The sequence below is a fragment of the Pseudonaja textilis genome, chromosome 4 (genome assembly GCF_049901715.1).
Source record: "Pseudonaja textilis isolate UNSWEBS1 chromosome 4, rPseTex1.2, whole genome shotgun sequence".
In the NCBI taxonomy this organism is placed as follows: Eukaryota; Metazoa; Chordata; class Lepidosauria; order Squamata; family Elapidae; genus Pseudonaja; species Pseudonaja textilis.
Window position 1 is genome coordinate 77,265,262 of NC_141993.1, and position 24,361 is coordinate 77,289,622.

Here is a 24,361-nt window from a genome sequence, read left to right on the forward strand (position 1 = left end):
CGTCACCTGCTCGTGTTCAGCCCGTCTCCTTTCTTCTTCTCGCCGCAATTGTTCTTCATAATGCCGCCGTTGCTCCCTCTCTTGTTGTTTTCTTAGCTCCTTCTCTCTCCTCTGCTGCTATAAAAGAAGGCAGGAATAAATTATTCAAGTCAACTAGGAAAATCACATAATTCTTGTTGGTTTTGAAAACCAAAAAGTCTACAGGGCAGAAAGAAAGCAGAAAAATAATGTTGGCTAAAGGTAAACCGGCAACTAAACAGCATTGCTATCAAAAGTCCTCCATATGCATCAAGACCACAAATTTCCTGAATTCCAAGTTAACCACCTGAGAATTACTGCTTGGAAAAACATATATCTGATCCATATCAGCCTGCTATCTCAGTCAGAGAAGAGATGTATTTAGCTGTGGCAATTAATGGAGTGGATTTCAGCATAAGAAATACTTTTGAAAGAGTTTTTTGGGCATCCTCTGGCTACCAAATAAATGGATCGATGTTCTAAGAGAACTCAATGTCACACGCTAAAGAAGTTGAAGATATGTCACAATAAAGTTTAATTTCTCTTTGACTTGATGGAAACTTGCATTACTGGATCCCATGCCAAGAGCAAATTAATCTATTTCAGAAGTATACAACCCGAATATCAGCCTGTGCTGAAAGCCTGGGGTTTCAGCCTAAAACAATGGTCATGATGTACAGAATCAGTTCTTCTACAGGTGGTCCTTGACTTACGACCTAAGTGAAATAGTTGTTAAGTGAATGCTGCCCCATTTTATGACTTTCCTTGCCAAAGTGGTTAAGTAAATCACTGCAGTAGTTGTTGGTAACCCAGTTAAGTGAATCTGGCATCCCCATTGACTTTCCTTGTCAGAAGAGTGAAAAAGGGGAATCACATGTCCCAGAGACACTGCAACCGTCATAAATATGAATCAGTTACCTAGCATATAAATGTAAATCATGGGGATGCTGCAATGGTCATAAGTCTGAAAAATGGTCATACATCACTTTTTTCAGTGCTGTTTTAACTTTGAATGGCCACTATCTAATGAGGACTATCTGTATTATATCTAACAGCCACTATTTGAGGGTTCTCCATGTCCCCAAAGTTAAAGATAATGTGGTAGGACCAATAGAACCAACAGGATCAACATTGAACAAGATAATAAATCTTGTGTATCATCTTCTTTTAACGACCCCATAATTCCTTGTGGGGTGGAGCCCAGGCAACTGAATGGAGCTGAGTGTTTACTGGCCAGATGCCCTTCCAGTCACCAATGCCAAGCTTCATTCAGCAGATATATTCTCATTGTGCCCTGAGAGAGAAATATCTACCTCTACCTAGGATCGAACTCATAGACTCCTGATTGTGAGGCGAGAGCTCCACCTCTAGGCCACCGCACCACTATTGTAAGTCTGGTGTATGCAGCAAGGCATGTACTTTAAACCAAGCAAGCAACAATGAAGATCCTTTCTGCTCTATCTAATGGCTGTAATAGTCATGTTTGTTCTTATAATTATGTCAGTGGAAAATCTGTTCAAGGAGACAGAGACAGAGACTGAGACTGCATCACAAACCCTCAAAAGCATATTATATGGAAATCATTTGAATTCTGAAACACCCGAGAGGAAGAGAGCTGGGGGAACTATTCAAATCCAACAATCTTGACCCACATGTCCTTAGATTCAGTTGAAGGGCAGTCTTTTACATAATAAGTCCTGCCTTATAATGAGAAATATGCTATTCTTTATACCAATATATGGACAATAGTAAAGTTTAATTTCCCCTAACCCCAACAGCACATTCTTTATTTAGAAATTAAGAAGTGGTTTAAAAATAACAACAAAAAAGAATATTGAACCAGTGCAATCAAATTTGTGGAACTTGTTAGGAATATAAGTCACCTAACAATTATTTGGGTTGGAAATATATAAACTAGGATAGAGATTTTAATACTATGCCTTTAAGAGAATACTAAATCTGTAATTGGGTGTGGTTCCACAAATGGCCATAAGATGGAGCCAGAAACCTGGGTTGTTTAGTCTCAGAAGAGAGTCTCAGTGAGACTCTGTTTCTTCTGTTGGAGAGTTTTGCCATTCCTCCTAAATGACTGTTACTGATCGTTGATGTAAGTCTGTTACTGAACTGTTTTTGATACTGGACTTTGATATTTGGATTATCCCTGAACTGAACACTGACTGCTTTACCTGTGAATGACTTGAACTGCTTATCTTGGACTTTGCTTAAACATTTATTGGAAGTAAAAACCTACATTTACTGTACAGTGTATCTGTGTGCTGTGTGTGTGCTATTCTTCCTTACTCTCACTACATCTCCCTGTATGTGCTCATTCTCCTAATGGGGAATTACCTCAACAGAACTTAAGTTCAATAATAATATCCATGAGCACCCAGTATAATATTAATGTGATATCAGGGGTTTTCAATTCAATGTGTGGAGTGTGAGGGATGTGTGTTTGTGTTTATTTTCATAGTCATAAATTGGACACTGAAGATGGTATTTAATTTCATTGTACGAGGTACAATGACAATAAAGTAAAGTTTGTTCTCTAAAGATGCCTTCTCCAAACAGTTGAGTAGTTGTAGCTTCTCAAAGTTTTGGCCATCTTAGAGGTATTCTTATCAGCTCATGGAATCTCACTTGATTGTTGGAGATTATAGGCAGGAGTTCTATTGCAGCGAGTCAAAGCTATGGTTTTCCCAGTAGTGATGTATGGCTGTGAGACCTGGACCATAAGGAAGGCTATATATGCTAAAGAATTGATGCTTTCAAATTGTGATGCTGGAGAACACTCCTGAGAGCATTTGGACTGCAAGAAGATCAAACCGGTCAAACCTAAATCAACCCTGACTGTTCTTTGGAAAGACAGATACTGAAGCTCAAATACTCTGGAAACCAAACGATGAGGAGAGAGGACTCACTGGAAAAGACCCTGATGTTGGAAAAGATTGAAGGCAAAAGGAGAAGGGAATGGCAGAGGATGAGATGACTAGACAATGTCATCAATGCAATGAACATGGCTTTGGATGAACTCTGGTAGAAAACGGAGGACAAAGTGGTCTGGCAAGCTGTGGTCCATAAGGTCATACACAGTTTAGTCACTGACAACAACAACAACAAATAATAAAGGAGAATATTTGTAGCTCAGAGTTGAAATAAGGAGTCCTTGGTTCTCTCTGAGCTTGCTTGTTTTCTTGCAGATGTTTCATTACCCAAACTAGGTAACGTTACCAGTGCTAACTGATGATGTTACCTAGTTTGGGTCATGAAACATCTGCAAGAAAACAAGCAAGTTCGGAAAGCACCAAGGACTCCTCCATAGCAAAAACAAAAAACAAAACAACCTATTATAGTGTGGTAGGTAAAGAATGAAAGACAGGAGAAGAGCTTCATGATCTATGGCACTCATCAAGATTCTAATTGCATAGATTGTCTCGTACTTTTTACAACATTGCATTTATTATTCCCAAAATGTTAGTGGAAGGCTGACATTAACTACAAACTTCATGGCAGAGCTCTCTCAAGTTATTAGTGCCATCTGGAGAAGGAGCATCTTTAGAGCTCTATTGTTTCTTTAAGAGCTAACATGCGATCAATCTATAATTATACCATTTTCTTTCTATCTATCTATCTATCTATCTATCTATCTATCTATCTATCTATCTATCTATCTATCTATCTATCTATCATCTATCAATCCATCCATCCATCCAAACAGGTGTGTGTGTATGCATGTGTGTTCCAGGATAACTCTGAAATGCCTTGAGCAATTTCAACCAAACTTGGTACATAGATGACTTACCCTCTGGAAACAAATATGGTAGGGGTAAGAAACCCCTAACCCTCTTTGGTGTGTGTCTGTGCCTTAAGATGGCTTCTACTGTACAGCACAGTGGATTTGCCATGGTAACGGCTTCACAGTACTCCAATACTCCACAAGGGGGCTCCCTCTCAGCCCTCCAAGGAAACATGAGGCGATTGACCAAGTGCAATAAAAAAATGAAACACCAGTGTAGACAAGAAACTCCCAAGGAGAGGAATAAAGACTTGTGATGCTGCGTGAGAGACAGTACAGCAGCATGAGTCCCAACTACAGGATTTTCCTGTCTAATACAGGATTGGGATAAATAAGTACTCGGGCAATGCCCGGTTATCGGCTAGTTATTCTATATTGGCGGTACTGGAGAAGATTAAGTCTGGAATAATCTGACTGGGTTTTATAACTAGGGAGAAAGTGACTCTCCTGAAACTGTTACCACTGTGCCCAGGATGAGACTTGGGCCTTTCACTAAGCTGTGTTAATTTTCTTTAGGACAAATAAAAAAAGGCTGTCGGCCTAGTCATTTGAAAGTCAAGCTGCTTTTTCTATGTTAGCAACCCCTTTGTGGGGAAAATCAATACAGCCTCATAATTACATGCCACTCGGGTCTGCGGTGTGAGGCGTACTCAGTATTGATTGTAGCTATGGATGAGATGTGTCTACAATTGGCCTGGTGTGCCTTGAAAGAAAAATGAAGATGTGTAAAAACCCTTCAGTAATTGTGCCATTAAAGCAGGCTGGCTGGCATGTGACATGTACAAGCAGACGACTGAGTGGATTTGGCTCTCTACTATTTTGGCTAACATGTAATTCCCCAATCACATCCTGAACGTGTTAATGCTGTTACCATATAAAATGCGAGATATATTCCTCTATAAAGCAGCCCATGGATACGGCTCTCAAATGGCCTTTCCCCCCATTTTCTTTTACAAAAAGCTGCAAATGGGAGATTCCTTATCAGAATCACCAATCTTGCTATCAGATGTTGGAAGCCGGTTTGATTTGTTGTTTTAAATGGTGAAAAGCAGCAGTGCTTTCACTGAAAGCCAAAGGATTTTCTGCTGTTGATAGTCAAAAAGTCACAATTTAGTATATGAGATTTATATTCTCCTCCTGCTTGATTTTTCACACTCCCATCAAAATCTGTGGGCAAGTAGTAATGTTGTTCTTTAAAAAAAAACCAAATAAACAAAACAGATGTACAATGGTACCTTCGTACTCAATTGCTTTGAAACTCAAAATTGATACTCAAGGCATTTTGATGTGAAAATTTTGTCCCGGTACTCATTGTTGGTACTCAATTCAAATGCTACAATTGTTAGTGTGAGCTGTGACTCATTACATGGGAGGCATATAAATTTAACATACAAAAATAAATATTATAAATTGAGGCACGTCCCTAGGCTGGATGTTCATATTTATTGATGAATTTATAAACTATTTAGTCAGTCAAAGTGATAAACATATGCAACAATGGAGGCCAATACAATAACAACAACCCAAAATATAGAACATAGGTTTGGAGGGGATCTTGGAAGTCTTCTAGTCTGACTGTTCAAGTCTGTTCAAACTATACTCTTCCGGACAAATGACTGTCAAATCTCTTGAAGATCTCCACTGATGGAGCACTCACAACTTCCAGAGGTAAGCCATTCCATTGATTAATTGTTCTCACTGTCAGGAGATTTAACCTTAGTTCTAGATGGGATCTCTCTTTAATGATCTTCCACCAATAACTTTTTGTCCTGCCCTTCAGGTGCTTTGGAGTATATGTTGTCCCCCTCTGTGTCCAGCAACTAGATTAAGGTTGTTGTAAATGCAGACTAAACGCAGCCACACAATTCAGGGCAATAGACTATGTGGCTGCAATTAATACCAGTGTCATAGGTATCAATGTGAAAAAAGCACATACACAATTTCTATCTGAAGGAATGGTTTCCAAACCTTTTGTACAACTACGTAACTATTGAAAGTTTGAGGACTTACACATCACTTAACAGATCAATAACACTGTTTAAGGACCCAGATAGGTCCTAACCATTCTTGTGCTATTCTTCTTTACTCTCACTACATCTCCCTGTATGCGCTCATTCTCCTAACAGGGAATTAAATAAAATAAAATTTAAATAAAATTAAATTACTTTTCCAAACAGAACAGAAATTGCTAACGTTTTGTTAAATTTACATGTCATGATCCATCTTGCCATCAGGGGAATCTAGGTAGCTTACAACAAGATAAAAGCAACAGTGTAAAGCATTAAGGTGTTAAAATGATAAATATTGACATTAAAATCGAAAAAGGAAGGAAACAATATACAGTCGGGTGGAGGTTAATCCACTATCTCTAGTATAGAATGCCCGCATCAGGACCGTAGGCCAATCAGTGGAGCTATGGTTTATATGCTTGAAAAAGCACCAATACTCAATAGATTTTGTTGTACTTGCTCCCACCAGAAATCAGAACAGAAATGTTCTTCTAATATTTTGTATGAGAATACCAAAATCTTACTGCTCTCTCAAGACTTTTTGCTATTAATAATGTTTTTTGTGCCCACAGTAGCTGATCAGCAGTGATTCACAGATCACAGTTTAGCAACTGATCTAAGAGAAACTATAGTCTTTATCAGAAGATAGCAATAGTGTAAATAAGCCATAGACAAATCTTAATGGTTTTTCTGGGGGCTTCTATTAATGAATTTCAAGCCTCATTTGAAGCATTACTGACTAATGGCATGACTAATGACTACTAAGATGTATTTTACTAATATGAATTATGAATACTGTATTATACTGGAAAATGCCTACATTTGCTTTAGGCCACTTTCTCACAGTCCAAGCTGCACGTGATCCGCTCCTAGATGTAAATTCTTCCTGGGTGTATTTTCCATTGTTATAGCCATGTGCTGGCTGAGATATTACTCAGGGAAGGAGATACAAATGTGAAACTTCAAGAAACATCGCATTGGAAAGAAAGAGAGCACATGTCCTTCAACTAACAATCTCTGTCACTTCATTTTGTCTTATTTTGTGTGACATCTAAGAAAAAAATTGCAAGATACAACTACAAGATTCTTAAATTGTGCTCAACTTCTCACTGTGCTGTACAGACACATCCATCCTTCTCAATAATAAGGAAGTGGTTTGCCATTGTCTTCCAACTGGGTTTGGCTCTAACTGAAAGTTTCCCTATACAGCTTGCTTAACTATCTGAAAAATGTCTATCGGATATTTAAGTTGTTCCCTCTATGATTGACTGTTGGCAGTTACACCTAAGGGAAGATCTGTCTGCCTATATCTGTCTATGTCTATGTCTAAATCTATATTTATATCTCTATCTCTATTAGCTACTCTATCTAGATAATTGGCTATCATATCTGAACTGCCCATCTTTTTCAAAAAGGGACTCTGGGCAGTGTACAATAAAACATCAAAATATAGAGACATTAAAATGTTTGAATTGAAATGTTAGAATTAAAAATTTAAAAAAATATATAAATACTTTTAAGGAGGCAGCAATAAATAAACCCTGTTAAAAATTAATTGACAAAGGCAAAAGAAGGGCTCTGTGATATCAACCAATCCCAATGACTATATGTTCCTTTGGGCTTCCCATGCAAGGCTGCAGATCTGTGTTTTAACTCCTTTTTGGAAGGCCAGGAGAGCAAAGGCTAGCCTCAACTCCAGGACAAGAATGTTCTATACAAGCAATGACTCTTAGATCCCACCAGTTGGGAGTTATTTAACTGACACGGTTCACAACATAACTTCCCTGCCTGATTGGGTGGGGTAGAAAATGTCAGTTCTGTAGGTTGCCTGGCCCCATGCCATGTAGGTCTTTATAGGTTACAACTAACATATTGCATTGAAAGATGAAAACACCCTGAAAGTAGCTGTTAAAAAGATGATTGCTGCACTAAACATTTAGCTACCCAGGTGCTAGCTGATACGTAATGCTTTCTCTGTATCATGCAATCTTCAGAACACTCAAAAGGAAGCTTTTCCCACTCTTAAAGCACAATAATATAGGCACAACATGCTTGACCAAGTCACAAGGAAATCTAACAAATGCATTCATATAACAAACTAAGCTTGATTAAGATTAACCTCAATGAGATATTTTGAAGTGAACGTTGTCTGCTTCCTGGCTCAATTTAACAAATTGATCGTACAATGGATTAATTCAAGAATTAGACTGTGTTATAGTAACAAGGGTAACAACTGACATTTTACTAATTTATTTATACAAAAGAAATTAAAGTAGAAAAGCCAGCGTCTCTACTATCTCTTTGGGTCACATGGTGATCTAAAACGCTGGGAATATTGGGAGCTGTAATTGAAATCTCACAGAGGAAGCTCAAATGGAGTAAAGGTTTCTGTAATGCCTTTTTGGTCTCAGCTGCTCAGCAAACTGAAGCAACTAACATCATGCTGAAGAGCACATTTGCAGCATAAAGTATAAATAAACTCTTTGGCCTTTTCCAAATGCTAAATTCAATTTTGATATGTTCATCTGGTGTGACAAATCAGAACCAAACATTTCTTTTTAACTGTGATGCATCAGTTAACATTAGGCTTACTGTTAACCAAAATAATGCTGATTTTCTCCCATGGCTTATAGATAAATCAACAAGTTTTTGTGTGCCTCTTTAAACGAGCTATGTCACTTCTGGAAATGACAAAGAAAAGATTCCAAAGATCAGGACAGAGACATAAAAAATGAATGATAAGTAATATTCAATAATAAGAAACAGTATGCATGAACCACTCAGTATGAATCATTCCTATTTTGTGTATGATCACTTTTTGTAACCTGTCCATAAGCAATAACAAAGTGACCAATTTGTTTTATACAGACTTCCCTCTCTTGGCACGCTTACTAATGGCTATACAGGTAGTCCTCAACTTACGACTACAACTGAGTCCAGTTTCTGTTGCTAAGCGAAACAGTTAAGGGATTTTTGCCTTATTTTACAACCTTTCTCGGCACAGTTGATAAGTGAATCATTGCATTTTTATTTATTTATTTATTTTGTCAAGCTATTATTAGATAACAGGTATAAGTATAAACATGGTTATAAATATATGAAATGGATACAAATAAGAAAGAACAGAAACAATAGGACAGGGATGGTAGGCACGTTTTGGGGCGCTTATTTGTTAAATGTTGAGTGAATCTGCCTTTCCCTTTGGCTTTCCTTGTCGTCTTCTTCTTGTGCCATATCTGTCATTGGTCATTGGCGATCCTATTTTTATCAACTGCCACACGAAAAAAGTGCTGTTGAGTTTTGTCCAAATGAGTCCCTTAGATTTTGAAGCCATGATCTTCTTCTGCCTGGACTTCGTTTGCATTTCAATCTTTCCTTGGAGGATTAAGTGAAGCCTGCCGTATTTTTCTGGGTGAGGCATCACAGGTCCTTGTCAGAAGGCCACAAAAAGTGATCGTGTGACCCTGGGACATTGTAACTGTCATAAATATGAGTCAGTTACCAAGCATCTGAATTTTGATCACATGACCATGGGGATACTGCAATGTCTGTAAGTGTGAACAATGGTCATAAGTCACTTGTTTCAGTGCCGCTGTAACTTCAAACAGTCACTAAATGAAGTAAGTGGAGGACTACCTGTGTTGTGGTTCACCGGCAGCAGGTGCAGACGGCTGAGGTCTCAGAGAGTGAGGACTCAGATAAGGGGCCTATGTGTGATGCAGGGATGGGGCCAGGACTATCAGGGAATGGAATGCTGCCTTCGGAGATTGTGAAGGCTGGCAACAGTGATGAAAGAGGTCCCCCAGGAGCTTGTGCCCAGTGCGCATGTGTGCAAGGCTGCTTGAAAGAAAGAACAGCTGCAGCAGCATGGGTGACTCAGGAGTAAGGCTGCAAGATAATGGACCCTCCCTTAAGAGATAAAAGCCAGCTGAGAAACCGGAGTTCTTTGCAGGAAGCAAAGAAGTTTTTGCACTCAAGCCTTGTAGACGTTCAGAATATCTTGGTTGGTATTTGGGGACTCTTTATGTTTGAAATATTTCTTAGTAACTTTATCTAGTGTTCTTGGCAGCCTTGCACAACCTTGGCAAGGCTCGTTCTTATTAGAGATAATTAATTTTAAACAGCCTTTTAACCATGAAGGAATGGAATTCGTAAAGAATCATTAAAAGGTTTTGCTATTACCTCTGTTTCGTGTTTGTTTCCTTGGAACAAGGTTTGAGATGGAACAACCTGTAGTTCATGGTTGTTTCTATGCAAGAAGATAGGTAAAGTGAGCACTTCCTCATCCAAAGTAACCAGAACTCTTCCTGGAAACATAACAACTTCTCATTTGACTCTTCTTGCAAGATGGGTTCAAATACATAAAACAAAGCAGCTCCTTCTGGGATGTGTTTATCATGACATCTGAACCAAGCACACCAGTACTCAGAAATCAACCACAAACTAGTGTTTCAAGCTCTAGTTTCTTTCCAGGGGAATAAAACAGAGTTCCTGCTTTGTATGCCATTATCAAACATACAATTATTCGGCACGGAAGCAATGGAGCATAACCACTAGCTGACTTTCTGTTGCATGCAAATGCAATTACACCTTTTCGTGCTAACAATTATTTAAGAATTTCAAAAACTCCCCTTCCTAGGTGGTGTTTAGTGAAGGCAGGTTTGCCATCTGTTTGGGGGGCTGTAATCTGGATTGTAGTAGGGGGTTGGATTTCATGGCCTTTTGTGACTTACGATTTTACTTCTCATCTGCTACTACTTACTTTCCAAAAAGAAATCAATCAATATTATAGGGGACTGGAAATGAAATAGGTGACTGGAGGCTAAAACATATGAAGAGAGGTCACAGGAAATGGGTATGTCTAGTTTAATGAAAAGAAGGACTAGAGATGACATGATAGCAGTGTTCCAATATCTCAAGGGCTGCCACAAAGAAGAGGGGGTAGCATGTTCTCCAAAGCAGCTGAAGGCAGGATAAGAAGAATGGAATGGAAACTGATCAAAGAGAAACCAACTTAAAGGAGACACTAAGGAGAAATTTCCTTATAGTTAGAACAATTAATCAGTGGAGCAACTTGCCTCCAGAAGTTGTGGTGCTCCATCAATGGAGGCTTTTAGAAGAGATTTGTCTGAAATGGTATATAGGGCTTCCTGACTTGAGCAGGTTAGGACTAAAAGACCTCCAAGGTCCCTTCCAATTTTATTATTTTATTATATTGGCAAGATGACTTGCAATTCCACCTTAAACCCATAGGGATGGAGTCACAAGTCAGGGCACAGAACTGGGGTTCTCAGAGGACTGGTGAGATCTTCAGATGGCTCCATTATTGATTGAATCTCTTATGTGTACTTTAAAAAAATTTTTTTTGATTGTGTTTGACATTTTTATGGTTTTATAGTTATTTTTGTTGCATGCTGCCCAAAATCAAATCTTGTGAGTTGGGCAACTGTATAAATTAAATAGCTAGATAGAGAAAGGATCATAGAGCAAGCATCAATTATTCATTATGAGGTTTATTTACCCAACTTCAGAAGTGATGCTTCAGGCCAAGCTTTTTTGATACTCTCCCACCCACCCCCTTTTTTTCTTTTTACTTTCTTGTTTCAAGGCAGAAGGGGATCCTCTTTCTGCCACATTCACCATGACACAACTTAAATATTGATGAGGAAGCAATGTGAAGCAAAACACTCAAAAGCAAAAGCTAGAATCCCTTGGGGGCTGTCAAATTTATGATGTTGTTCAAGGCTGTACAAAGATGAGATGAAATGATGCCCAGCAGAAATTCAGCTGAAAATGCTCTTTAACTTATGATACCTTCAAAGCAGCCACTACACAACATAGTGAAATAATTCTTCTCAAAATAATGGTGAAGTCATGCTTGTGGTCTTTTATTTTATTTTATTTTCATTTTCAAGAAAAGCATATGCCTGCTTATTCTGGAAAGAATTTGAGAGAAATGTGCCAAACTATTTGGGGAACCATTTGTTTGGCAAAGCCCCAACCAACCAACCAACCAACCAACCAACCAATCACTTTTTAATATTTTATCAACAATGTCTTCCTTTAAAAAAAAAGAACAAGGAACTTCCTACGAACATAAGTACTAGTGGAAGACTTCTCTTTTCTGTATATATTTCGCCGAAAATTTTATCATATGTTCCAACTTGATTAGAAATGAAATGTTCATTTGTCTTGGGAGCTTAATTAAATTTCAGTAGTCAAGACCACTAACTGTATTTGAAAAACAGTGTTATTTTAAATCAAAGGAACTTTTCAATTCCATGTTAAACTCTTGTGTCAAATACAACAGTTTTTCTTAAAAATGGATTAAAACTATGGAAGAGGATTTGGGACCTGCATGCAATATGTCAAAATTTATCTGGGAAGGTCATTAAAAATTGACTATAAAAATACTTCACAGGGTGTTAACCCCTGTAAATTACATTACATCAACTGAAATATTTCCTGGCACTGACAAATTGGTACATATTGGCAATTCTGATGGTAAAACCAATTTCATTATTCATTTTTAGGTAAATGTTTTTGAAGCACTGGAAACATTACTCAACAATCTTCATTATTTGATTCACTGTGCTTTTATTGTTCATATTGCCTAAGGCTTATGAGCTGTTGGAACACCAGAAGTTGATTCAAATTTTCTTTTGGTGCCAGATTTACTATTATGAAATAACATTGGAAGTCCAAAGAACATTACAAGACTTGCAAGATTTCGCTCATGTAAGCTTACAGTAAAGTAGAATTAATTCATCTGGCCATGCTTCCTGCCTGGATTACTTGCTAGGCTGCCATCAATCTTGCAGATCTCAGTTACATTTCTCTCCCTTCACTTTTACAGTCCAAGAAACTAGGTAGGCTCTCTTTTGAGATGTTTGCCGTGCCTACATTCTTTCTGCAAGCTAAGCTGACTCTTGTCTGACTGTTCCTCAGGCTATGGCTTCACCCACTGTCTTCCAAGACCCTTATCACATACCATCGCATTCATTTTTCTGACAATATCAGTGGGTTCTAGACTATAGTGTTTAGAGAGCTGAGCTTAAACACAGGAGACTGAGGATCCAATGTCAATTTGGCCACTTCTGAATTGCTATGAATTATTAATGCAGGCCCTCCAACTTGGCAACTTTAAGACTCGTGGACTTCAACTTCCAGAATTTATCAGCCAGTCCTCAGGCAGAATAAAAAAATAGATTGGGGAAGCTGTTCCATACGCCTTTCAGTAAGCCAGGTCTCCATTTGAGTGCCTTCGTTCTCACTCTGCTCTGCATCAATACATTTCATCATTGAGTTTAGTGATAAAGCACATGAAGTATTTACTATCCAAGGAGCTTTTGCATACAGAGTGCCAGGCAGACTGGAAAAGAGTTGAAATATTCTGTTGAGGAAGTCTGTGAAGATAGGGATACAGGAACTACTTCACTCCCATCCATACTTCTGCTCTGATGGTTTCAAGATTATCCTTGAGACATTCAAGATTCTTTTAGGAGACTACAAATGCTTGCCATTGGCTCACAGGCTTTGTATTCTGCAAATAGATCTCACAAAATTGCTAACAGTACTAGGAATTATGTGTGTGTGCATGAGCACACCTGAAAATAATTCTCATACACATCTTCACAAAGCCAACATAATATTAGGATACACTGGTCCAACTTTAGGCCAAATACTGGCAGCATTCTAGTTCTGACTTCACACACTATTTTCAAAGCACTGTAAAACATTCATTATAAATAGGCATTTAGTGAGATTTTACGGTAAAACATTTTGCAGAATATTTATTTAATGAGCTTGGCTGCTAGCCAGCTTTCCCAAATATCTTGTGATTAGCTACTTTGTTCTCTTTAAACTTTTTAACAGATGTAGCTCTCCCAACTATTAGCTTCTTTGGGAATTCAGGGATGGTGAGAGAGAATTTTCAAACAACATTTGAAAAGTGCTACCATGGAAAAAATGAATCCTCTATGCTATCCCTAAATGTTCTCTTCTCACTAGCAGATCCAGTGCTTGTCAAACCCCCAGATGTTTTCTGCAAATATTTCAAGGTCACTTGAGAACACTGGTCAGATTCCCTTGTGAGCATCACTTAATTGAGACTTCTTAGTGTTTGCCCCATCACAATAGACCCTGGTTTTCTGCTCAACCTTCTCTCTAATTCATCTTCCTAAGGATGCCTGTTTTAATCTTTTCACTGCATTTTAAAGATTGCTTTTGTTTCATTGATTGAATGAATTCTGACCGTCTGCTCCCATTTATCTATTCGTTGATTTGACACCTTTGAATATAAAATACATCAAAACAAACCAATGAGGTTTTAGAGATTAAAAGTGGAAGGCTTCTGTTTGGAAAATAAGACAGGGTGACAAGATTCAGCAGTCCATCTGTGTTTGAAAGACAAAGGTCACTCTTTTGAAGACCACGAAGTCCACATTCTGGACAAAGAGGATCATTGGTTTGAGGAGGGATCAAAGAGGCCATCTGCATTAAGACTGAACAGCCCTCTCTCAACAGAGGAGAAGGGATATGGCACCACCTATTTCCTGTTGGGGGGACGTGGTGGTCAGTGGCTAAGACGCAGAGTTTGTTGATCAGAAAGGTTGGCAGTTCGGTGGTTTGAATCCCTAGCGCCACATAACGGAATGAGCTCCCATTACTTGTCCCAGCTTCTGCCAACCTAGCAGCTTGAAAGCATGTAAAAATGCAAGTAGAAAAATAGGGACCACTTTAGTGGGAAGGTAACAGTGTTCTGTGCGCCTTTGGTGTTTTGTCATGATGGCCACATGACCATGGAGACGTCTTCAGACAGCGCTGTCTCTTTGGCTTTGTAACGGAGATAAGCACCACCCCCTAGAGCTATAAACGAACCTTTACCTTATAAAGGGAACCTTTACCTTTACCTTATTTCCTGTTTATAACACAGGCCTTTCAGCAGTTCCAAGAACATTCCACGCCCATTTGTAGCACTATTCACGTGACCACCCACCCAGGGCAGAGACAAACCTCCAAATGGCCTTAGCAACTGTGCTAATGACCAGATGACCACAAGGAATGTAAGTCCTTCCATCCTCCACCACCATTTAGTCAGAAGTGAAGAAGCTTCCTGGATAAAAACAAAACCAAGTCCAGTTGCCTTTTGAAAAAAGCATCTTTGGGATAAGACAGGAGTCCCTCAAAGTGCATGACAGTTGCCATATCACACCCTTGGTTGCGGTGACACCCATAGTTGTGGTCAGCCTCATGGCAATGCAGACTCATCTGCAGCATGATTAAGCCAAACTCGTCAGATGTATCTTTGTTTTCTCTTGCAGGCTGCATTGTCCCTGCCAAGAAATCCTAAGAATAAAAATGGGCAAATCCTGTGGGGCAGGATGACTGGTTCCATACAATAACAAAGTCAATTTATTCAAAGACCTTGTCCAGTGACCTCAGGGTACAGGCCACTAATTGTCTAATTGTGACTGGGATGTGTGATTTCCATCTGAGTGCCCTTAATTGTATTACTGAAGTATCCCACAAAGGGGCTATGTTTCTCAGCATGTTTTATACTTAAATAACAAAGAGTTTGTCTGATTTAGAGGCCTGAGCTACAGCAAGAGAGGAACATGTTTCTCTTTCAAAAGCTAAGTAGTTGGGCATATGCATATGATGGGAAATTGAAAACTGGACAGGAATAATACATGGATTGAACAAAGAAGAGGCCTTAGTTAAATAATCATAGTCATCATCACCATCATCAATATGGTGATTTACACAGAGAAGCTCAACATTATGGTTTATCATCATCATCATCACCACTACCACCATCACCTACTACTAGTATCATCATTATTATATTTTATCATCATCGTTTCGATTGTAGTCAAGATACAGTAAAGCAAATGTCACATTTATGTTATTTAAAGACTGAAATAATCATTGAAACATACAGAGTGCTAACAACATACAGGGTGTGAAATATAAATGGAAGATGTGGTAGGGAGTCTTATTTTAGGAACTTTGGGCTGTCTATAGTATTATATGTAAAGAAAGAAAGTCAGCTCGGTTTTTAAGCACTGTTAAGTCCTGATTATACCAAATGTTTATTTTATTTTTCTTTCTTTATTTATTTATTTGATTTGTCAATCGCTTACAAGATAATAGGTATAAGTATATACATAGTTATGAATACATGAAATGGGTACACATAAGAAAAATAAAAGAAGCAATAGGACAGGGACGGTAGGCACATTGGTGCGCTTATGCACGACCCCTACAGACCTCTTAGGAAAGTAGTGAGGTCAATAGTAGACAGTCTAAGGTTAAAGTTTTTGGGGTTTGGGGAAGAAACCACAGAGTCAGGTAGAGTATTCCAGACATTGACCACTCTGTTGCTGAAGTCGTATTTCCTGCAATCAAGTTTGGTCCGGTTAACCTTGAGTTTGTATCTATTGTGTGCTCTTGTGTTATTATGGTTGAAGCTGAAGTATTCATTGACAGGTAGGACATTGCAATGTATGATTTTATACACCATACTTAGATCAGACCGAAGACGGTGTAATTCAAGGTTTTCTAGGTCTAGAATTTCAAGTCTGGTGGCATAAGGTATTCTACAACGAGTAAAGGAGTGGAGAACTCTTCTTGTGAAATATTTCTGGACTTTGTCAGCTGTGCTAATATCAGATACATAATGTGTGTTCCAGACTGATGAGTTGTATTCGAGTATTGGTCTAGCAAATGTTTTGTATGTTCTAGTTAGTAGTGTGATATTACCAGAGAAAAAGCTACGTAGGATTAAGTTAACAACTCTTAATGCCTTTTTGGCTATGTAGTTACAGTGGGCTCTAGCACTTAGATCATTAGATCTAATTATTATTGAATAATCATTCCACTAAACTGATAGGGAGGCAGCTGATAAACAACCATTTTAAGTTTGTGATAAAGTTTGCAAGCAGTGTACTGTGGGGTATCTAAAATGGCTGCAATGCCTGTGAATTGTTTTTTTTTTAATCTAAGGCTGGAAAACAATTTTTATTTAGATCAGAGCAATGGCGAGCAGCCTTGGTTTGCTTTATTTCCCTGACATTAGTTGATTATATCACATTGAATATTAAGGATTCTCTTTGACACATGTATCATACCTGTTGCTGTTTGCTGAGAACTTAGACCAGCTCAAATTCTGCTCCTCTCTGGTCTTCCCTTGCTAATCTAGTCTTGTCAAATTATCCCCAATTAAATAAAAGCAACATTTCAGGAGACAGATTACCCAATGACGCAAGCATACACTACAGATGTAGTGTAATTAAATTAGTGTAATCATACCTAATTAAACATAAATGGTTTAAACCAGGGGTCTCCAACCTTGGCAACTTTAAGCCTGGAGGACTTCAACTCCCAGAATTCCACAGCTAGCAAAGTTGGCTGGGGAATTCTGGGAGTTGAAGTCCACCAGGCTTAAAGTTGCCAAGGTTGGAGACCCCTGGTTTAAAACACTGTTTAACAAGCCACAATATCCTGGATCATGGATAACTTTAAGACATAAACCTTGATTTGCAAACCACAGGGACTGGGATTAATTTTGCATTAACCCAAAACAAAACTCTACATACAGGTAGTCCTCAAGTTACAACTTACATAGCTTAACTAGTTCCAAAACTCTGACGGTTGCATCCTGCCAATCACGTGGCTGTATGTTGGGTGTTCAGCAACCAACTTGCATTTATAGCAGTTTGCAGCATCCCTTGGTCACATGACCATGTTTTATGGTGTTTTGGCAAAAACTGGTGTTCACTTCCAGTTTTCAGTAAAACCAGCCCACAGCAAACAATTGGTTTGCTTAATGATTGCTGCCTTTACTTAATGACAGCTATCACGACTTAGATGGGCAGGCTCTATTAGGGTTATAAGTTGAGGACTATCTGTATCCACACGATGACACAATGTGTTTTGAATTAGACACAGTAGTTTTCATTGAATAAAGATTGTTAAAGCTAAATGACTAGGGTAGGCCTTCTGAAAACTTACACATATTCACCAGTCCGAAGCATAAAATAGCCTTATTTACCACCCCATAGTACTTTAACAAGATTCTATGGGTGGTTTACAATGCCAGCATATTGCCCCCAACTATCTAGCTCCTCATTTTACTAACCTCGGAAGGATGGAAAGCTGAGTCGACTCAGGATTAAACTCCAAGCTGTGGGCAGAGTTGGCCTGCAATACTGCATTCTAACCACTGGGCCACCAAAGCTTTAAAAAGCATAAAATTACCTCTTCCAGCCTCCGCCTCTGCTCTTTCTGCTCCTCGATCCTCTTCTGACGTTCTGCCAAGAGCTGCCTCTTGTGCTCTTCATTCTCACGCTGCTGCTGCTCCAGCTGCTGCCGACGGAGGGCCTCTGAGCGTTCCTTGTTTGCAAGCTGAAGTCGCAAAAAATCCCGCCTTAAGGTCGATTCTCCAGGCAGGTTTAGGATGGAGCTTTATCGGGGAGACAAACTTACATTAGTCCAGCAACACCTTTGCATTCAGTATGTAAAAGTTCTTACATCCCTCCCACTTTTCTGCTAGTTAACTCAACTCTTAAGATTTACCTGTGGCTTCCTGAACTTGGATATCTTCTTGAATATAGTCACCTACTATACATCTTCATATCCTATACATTTTTATATTCTATACAGCAACATATCCAAACTTTAGCCTTGAATAAACTGTTGAATCATAGGACTGGAAGAGACCTCAGAGGTATTCTAGTCCAACTCCCTACTCAACGCAGGACACCTCTGGTCAAATGGTTGTCCAGTCTATTTTTATAAATCTCCAGTGATGGAACACCCACAGCCCCAGGGAGCAAGCTATTCCAGTAATTAATTGTTCTCATTGTCAGAAAATTTCTTATTACTTCTTGGCTGGATCTCTCTTCAATCCCATTATTGCTTGTCCTGCTTTCGGGTACTTTGAAGAATAAGTCAACCCTGCTTCTCTGTGACAGGCCCTCAAGTACTGGAAGATATTTACCATGTCTCCCTATCCTTCTCTTGGACAGGACATACCTAGTTCCCTCAACTATTTTGCATGCCAGCTTGCAAATTTAGTAATTGCTAAATTATTCCTTGGCACCTTACAGAAAGCTTCCTCACTTGGTTTCCTCAGCAAGTAGAAGATTAAACTTAAATACCACATTCACTCACAGCGAAGCCAAGAATTTCAGGCGCCAAAATACTGTACACTCAAAAATGGGATTTGATTTATCCATGAATGGACTTATCCACAAATATATACAAATAGGTTTGTTCTTCAGCTTTTTAAAAGTACCTGTGAAGCATTGGTATATCCTGTATATACTTGTGTGTTAATTTCATCTGTGAATGAGCAGACCCTCAATTTTTAAAGCCAATGGTGAAAATTAAAATATATGAAAATTTTGAGGGTTGGCTTATCCTCAGGGGGCACATTTTTCATAGTATGCTTTAACTATGATACCAGTTCCAAATTCAAGGTCAGCTTATCAGCTTACCCAGAAAAATATATGGGTCTAAGCATCTGAAATATTTCATTTGCTCGATAGTTCTTCCATTTATCATTTATCTAGCTGTAAAGCTAAAGTATTTTCTTGAAAATACTCAGTCTGCTCTTTTTGAATGATCTATTTTGAAGCATTCTTTACTGCACTAGGGTGATGACACTCCAAGACAATTACCTAGCCCAACCTTTGATGGAATGGCTGTATCATCTGCACATAAAAGAACTGATATGAGGTAGCTGGCAGAGAACTTAAATTCATAAGCATGGAGAATGTTGGAAAAGATTGGAAAAAGACCTATCTAAACAATTTACATGGCAAACTGATCTTAATACCAATAGCATTTAGCAATAGCACTTAGGTGTAACTTCACAGTACTTTACAGCCCTCTCTAAGTGGCTTACAGAGTTGCCCCCATATTGCCCCCATCAATCTGGGTCCTCATTTTACCGACCTCACAAGGATGAAAGGCTGAGTCACCTTTGAGATTGTCAGCACTGAACTACTGGGAGTTGGCAGAATTAGCCTGAAATACTACATCCCAACCACTACGCTACCATGGCTCTCCACTATGCCACTATGGTTCTCAATGAAAGTAGAATAGAAAAAGCTTTCTCCTCTTTATGAGACATTCTATTATATCACATGAACTATAATGGACACCTAACATCAAAAGCGTCATCAAAAAAGCACAACAAAGAATGTTCTTTCTGCACCAACTCAGAAAGCTCAAACTGCCCGAGGAACTGCTGATCCAATTCTACAGAGGAATTATTGAGTCTGTCATCGGCAGCTCTATAACTGTCTGGTTTGGTTCTGCAACCCAACAGGACAGACACAGACTTCAGAGAGTAATTAGGACTGCAGAAAAAACAATTACTACCAACCTCCTTCAGTCGAGGACCTGTACACTGCACGTGTCAAAAAGAGGGCTGCAAAAATGTTTACAGACCTCTCACATCCCGGACATAAACTGTTTCAACTCCTTCCCTCAAAACGATGCTATAGAGCACTGCACAACAGAACAACTAGACACAAGAACAGTTTTTCCCCGAAAGCCATCACTCTGCTAAACAAATAATTCCCTCAACACTGTTCAACTATTTACAAAGTCTGCACTATTACTGTTAATCTTGTCATCACTCCTTGTCACCCATCCTCTCCCACTTGTGACTGTATGAGTGTAACTTTGTCACTTGTATACTTACGATTTATACTGACTGTTTCCTTTTATCTTTTCTTTTATGTATACTGAGAGTATTTACACCAAGACAAATTCCTTGTGTGTCCAATCACACATGGCCAATAAAGTATTCTATTCTATTCTATTCTATTCTATTCTATTCTATTCTATTCTATTCTATTCTATTCTATTTTCTAATAAAATCCCTATAGTTCCTGTTTTAATATTATATCCTGAAATAGATATCACCCAAGAGATTTTCAGACATTCAATCCTTCTGCAAAAAGTGGAGAATAAACAGAGAACAAAAGCAGGCATGAGTTAGTAGAGAAAGATGCAGAGAAGAGGCCACAGAGACTAGCATTTCCTCATTTATTTTCATACAATTTACAATTGTAAGAACACGAAGTCTCTGCCCGTAATTAAAGCTCAGCTGAGGTTTTATTTCATTGTGTCAGCTTTTGTGACTAGCTGATGCCCAGTGCAGAAATACAATGGAGACAATTGACAAAAGCTTTTTATGGACTCAAAATTCTATTGGACAAAGCGCTTGAGTCCAACATGTACAAATTTCACATATGTGGAAGGACATAGTTTCATTCTCTCTCTCTCTCTCTCTCTCTCTCTCTCTCTCTCTCTCTCTCTCTCTCTCTCTCTCTCACACACACACACACACACACACACACACACAAAATATTTCTATACTCTGAGAGTTTTTCCCCCCTGAAACAAGCTCTCCTCCCACGAAAGCTTTAGAGAAGGAGTTAGCAAAAATATTCACCCCTAGGTTTTTGGAGCTTTTTTGACTTGTGGACTCCATTACTGCCATGAAGGAATTTTTTTGCTTTGTATTTATGTCCCATCTATTGCAACCCTATTGGATGCACCCAAAAATGAGAGCAGACCCAGAACAGGGACAAATGTACATTACCTGGGTTCTCCAGAGTCATTTTCTTCCTCTTCCTCTTCACTTCCACTGTACTCATATTCTGTCTCATCTAGGAATATAATTAAGGGTTAATGCACTCTTCGAAAACCATCTCTCTCCTTTTTTAAAAGGCTGCTGAAGTTTGGCTGGAGAAAGAAAACTTTCTTTTCATTACAAATTATTTCAGGATAGATTTGTCTCAGCTTGAAATTCATCAACCATCTGAAAGAATGAATGAAATAGAGAAAAAGGAAGGTAGAGAGAGTTTGAGTGCACAGTAGGGTGTTTCTTCAAACAGGGCCTTCTATTGCATTAGGTCTACCAACTTCAGGTGCCTTCCTATTGTGTCAACTTCCATTCCTAGAATTTTCAAGCCAACATGGGAACTATAGGTACTATCGGTTGTTGTAAGTGTATGGATCCACAACCATTTGTTTGAAGTTATGATGGCACTGAAAAAAGTGACTTACAATGGTTCCTCACATTTACATCACTGAAGCATCCTTCTGGTCCCATGGTTAAATTTTGGCCCTTGGCAATTGGCATTGATTTATGACAGTTGACACTTCCCAGGGTCCCATGATTGCCACCTGCAACCTTCCTTGTTTGTTTCCGAAAAGCAAAGTCAATAAGGGATGCCAGGTTTGCTTAATGCCAATCTGCTTCCATTAACAACCATGGTGATTCACTTAAAGACCATAGCAAAAGAGGTCATAATTCGGGAGTGCATCACATAAGAACTGTCTTGTTTAGCAATAAAAGTTCTGGCTTTAATTTTAATCATAAGTCAAGGACTACCTGTATTGAGAACAACTGGAAATTAGATTAATCTGTGTGGTTAGAAAATATTTTCCCTTGAAAATGTGTTAGAAGAAGCAAGTGAAATAGATTAGTGAGAGTTTATAGCAGAACAAGCCATTTTCTATCTTTATATTGTTATGCTGAAACTTCTGGCCACTGAATAACATTCAGGATTAATATATTTTTTATTCTGTATTTCCTCCTTTCAAATGTAGAAACCACTGTTGCCAAACAATAAAAGTTTGTGTTCATCCAATTATTTGTCATGCCAGGGATATAATCTTCCATTTTCGTGACAAAAGATGTTTAACACCACTTAACATCTGCTTGATACAATTCAAAGGGGGCATGATTTGTGTCAGATAATAGAGGAGGAAGGAAATGGATGATCTCCTGACGCTTTTATATACTGCTTTTACAAGAATGGAGATTACAATGTGTTAATTGCAAGTATTTTTTAGTTAGTGATGTTAGTAAACCAGAAATGCATTCACTAAGAAAATGTGTTCTATTAACAATCTGTCATATTAAAGATTTGTTTAAATGACAGCAATCCTATTTTTTTTGAAATGTCTAAAGGATTATAGCATTAAAATTATAAAATAAGTGATGAGCCTATAAGTCAAACATAGCTTCTTGCTGGCTTTTCATACATGCAAATAAAATACTTTCTATTGCTTTGCTTATGGGAACTAAGAATAACTTTATAGGATTAAATTTTCCTAGAAAAGGTAGGTAGGTAGATGGTCTAGCATTAGTATCTATCTAGCATTAGAGGTGGATTTTAAAAACATCTGCAAAGACCACTGTGGGAAGGAGAAGCTAGAGAATAGAGGTGGTAATTTGTGCCTATAGACTGGGTGAAACAAGGTTCAATAGCAGTAACTGTGAGAGGGATCTTGGAGTCTTAGTGGACAACCAGCTAAATATGAGCCAGCAATGTGCAGCAGCAGCCAAAAAAGCTAATGCAATCTTAAATTGCATTAACAGACGGAAACAATCGAGATCAAGTAATACCACTCTATGAAGCCTTAGTAAGACCACACCTAGAGTACTGCATCCAGTGTTGGTCACCACACTATAAAAAAGATGTTGAAACTATAGAAAAAGTATAGAGAAGAGGAACCAGGATGATTAGGGGACTGGAGACTAAAACATATGAAGAATGGTTACAGGAACTGGGCATGGCTAGTCTAGTGAAGAGAAGGACCAGGGAAGACATGATAGCAGTCTTCCAATATCTGAGGGGCTGCCACAGAGAGGAGAAAGGGGTCAAGCTATTTTCTAAAGCACCTGTAGGCCAGACAAGGAATAATGGACAGAAACTGAACAAGGAGAGATTTAACCTGGAAATAAGGAGAAACTTTCTGACAGTGAGAACAATCAACTAATGGAACAGCTTGCCCTCAGAAGTTGTGGGAGCCTCCCATTACTTGAGACTTTCAAGAAGAGATTGGACTGCCATTTGTCAGAAATGGTGTAGGGTCTTCCGCTTGGATGGGGGGTTGGACTAGATGGCCAACAAGATCCCTTCCAACTCTGATTATTTGTAATCTGTAATCTGCCTACAAAGAGTTAAAGGGAAGTAGGCAATTCCAGTGGGCTGATGATTTCAATCCAGATACAAAGTGGATACTAAAATGGATTAGGCAGGTGCTGCTTGTCCAAAAGCTTTTTAATTTATAAGTGGTCCAAATATTATAAATTTGTGTGAAAGAGAAAATGGGGGAAGAGTGCTTAAAAAAGTGCTAAAAAGTACATGCCATTACTCTGCTCAATGACTAATTCCTACAACACTGTCAAACTATTTACTAAGACTATATTACTATTATTCTTCTCATCCTTCCTATTACTTATTTGCTTTGCTACTTATGACTATAACTTTGTTGCTTGTATCTTTACGATTTATATTGTTTATTAGTTCCTAGTATGATTTATGTTGATTATTTAGTATCCTATAACTACCACTAAGGGTTGTATCTTATGATTTATGATGAATGTATTTATGATTACTATGATCATGATTTATCACTTATATCATTTATCACTTATATCATTATATCATGTACACTGAGAGCTTATGCATCGAAGACAAATTCCTTGTGTGTCCAATCAGAG

General features: G+C 38.5%; 1 protein-coding gene across 7 annotated transcripts in view; it reads right to left on the reverse strand.

The window, feature by feature from the left end:
- The window catches only part of TNIK (TRAF2 and NCK interacting kinase), a 311,530-nt gene that overhangs the window by 74,302 nt on the left and 212,867 nt on the right, over positions 1 to 24,361 (reverse strand). For 5 of the 7 annotated variants that reach the window (XM_087933457.1, XM_026705757.2, XM_087933456.1 and 2 more), the window contains exons 11-13: positions 21,446 to 21,512; positions 18,085 to 18,289; positions 7 to 117 (exon numbers count right to left, since the gene is read on the reverse strand). In XM_087933457.1, coding sequence (XP_087789583.1) covers positions 7 to 117; positions 18,085 to 18,289; positions 21,446 to 21,512 — 383 coding nt within the window. The remainder of the gene's footprint in view (positions 1 to 6; positions 118 to 18,084; positions 18,290 to 21,445; positions 21,513 to 24,361) is intronic. The other 2 variants (XM_026705758.2, XM_087933454.1) reach the window with 1 other exon arrangement.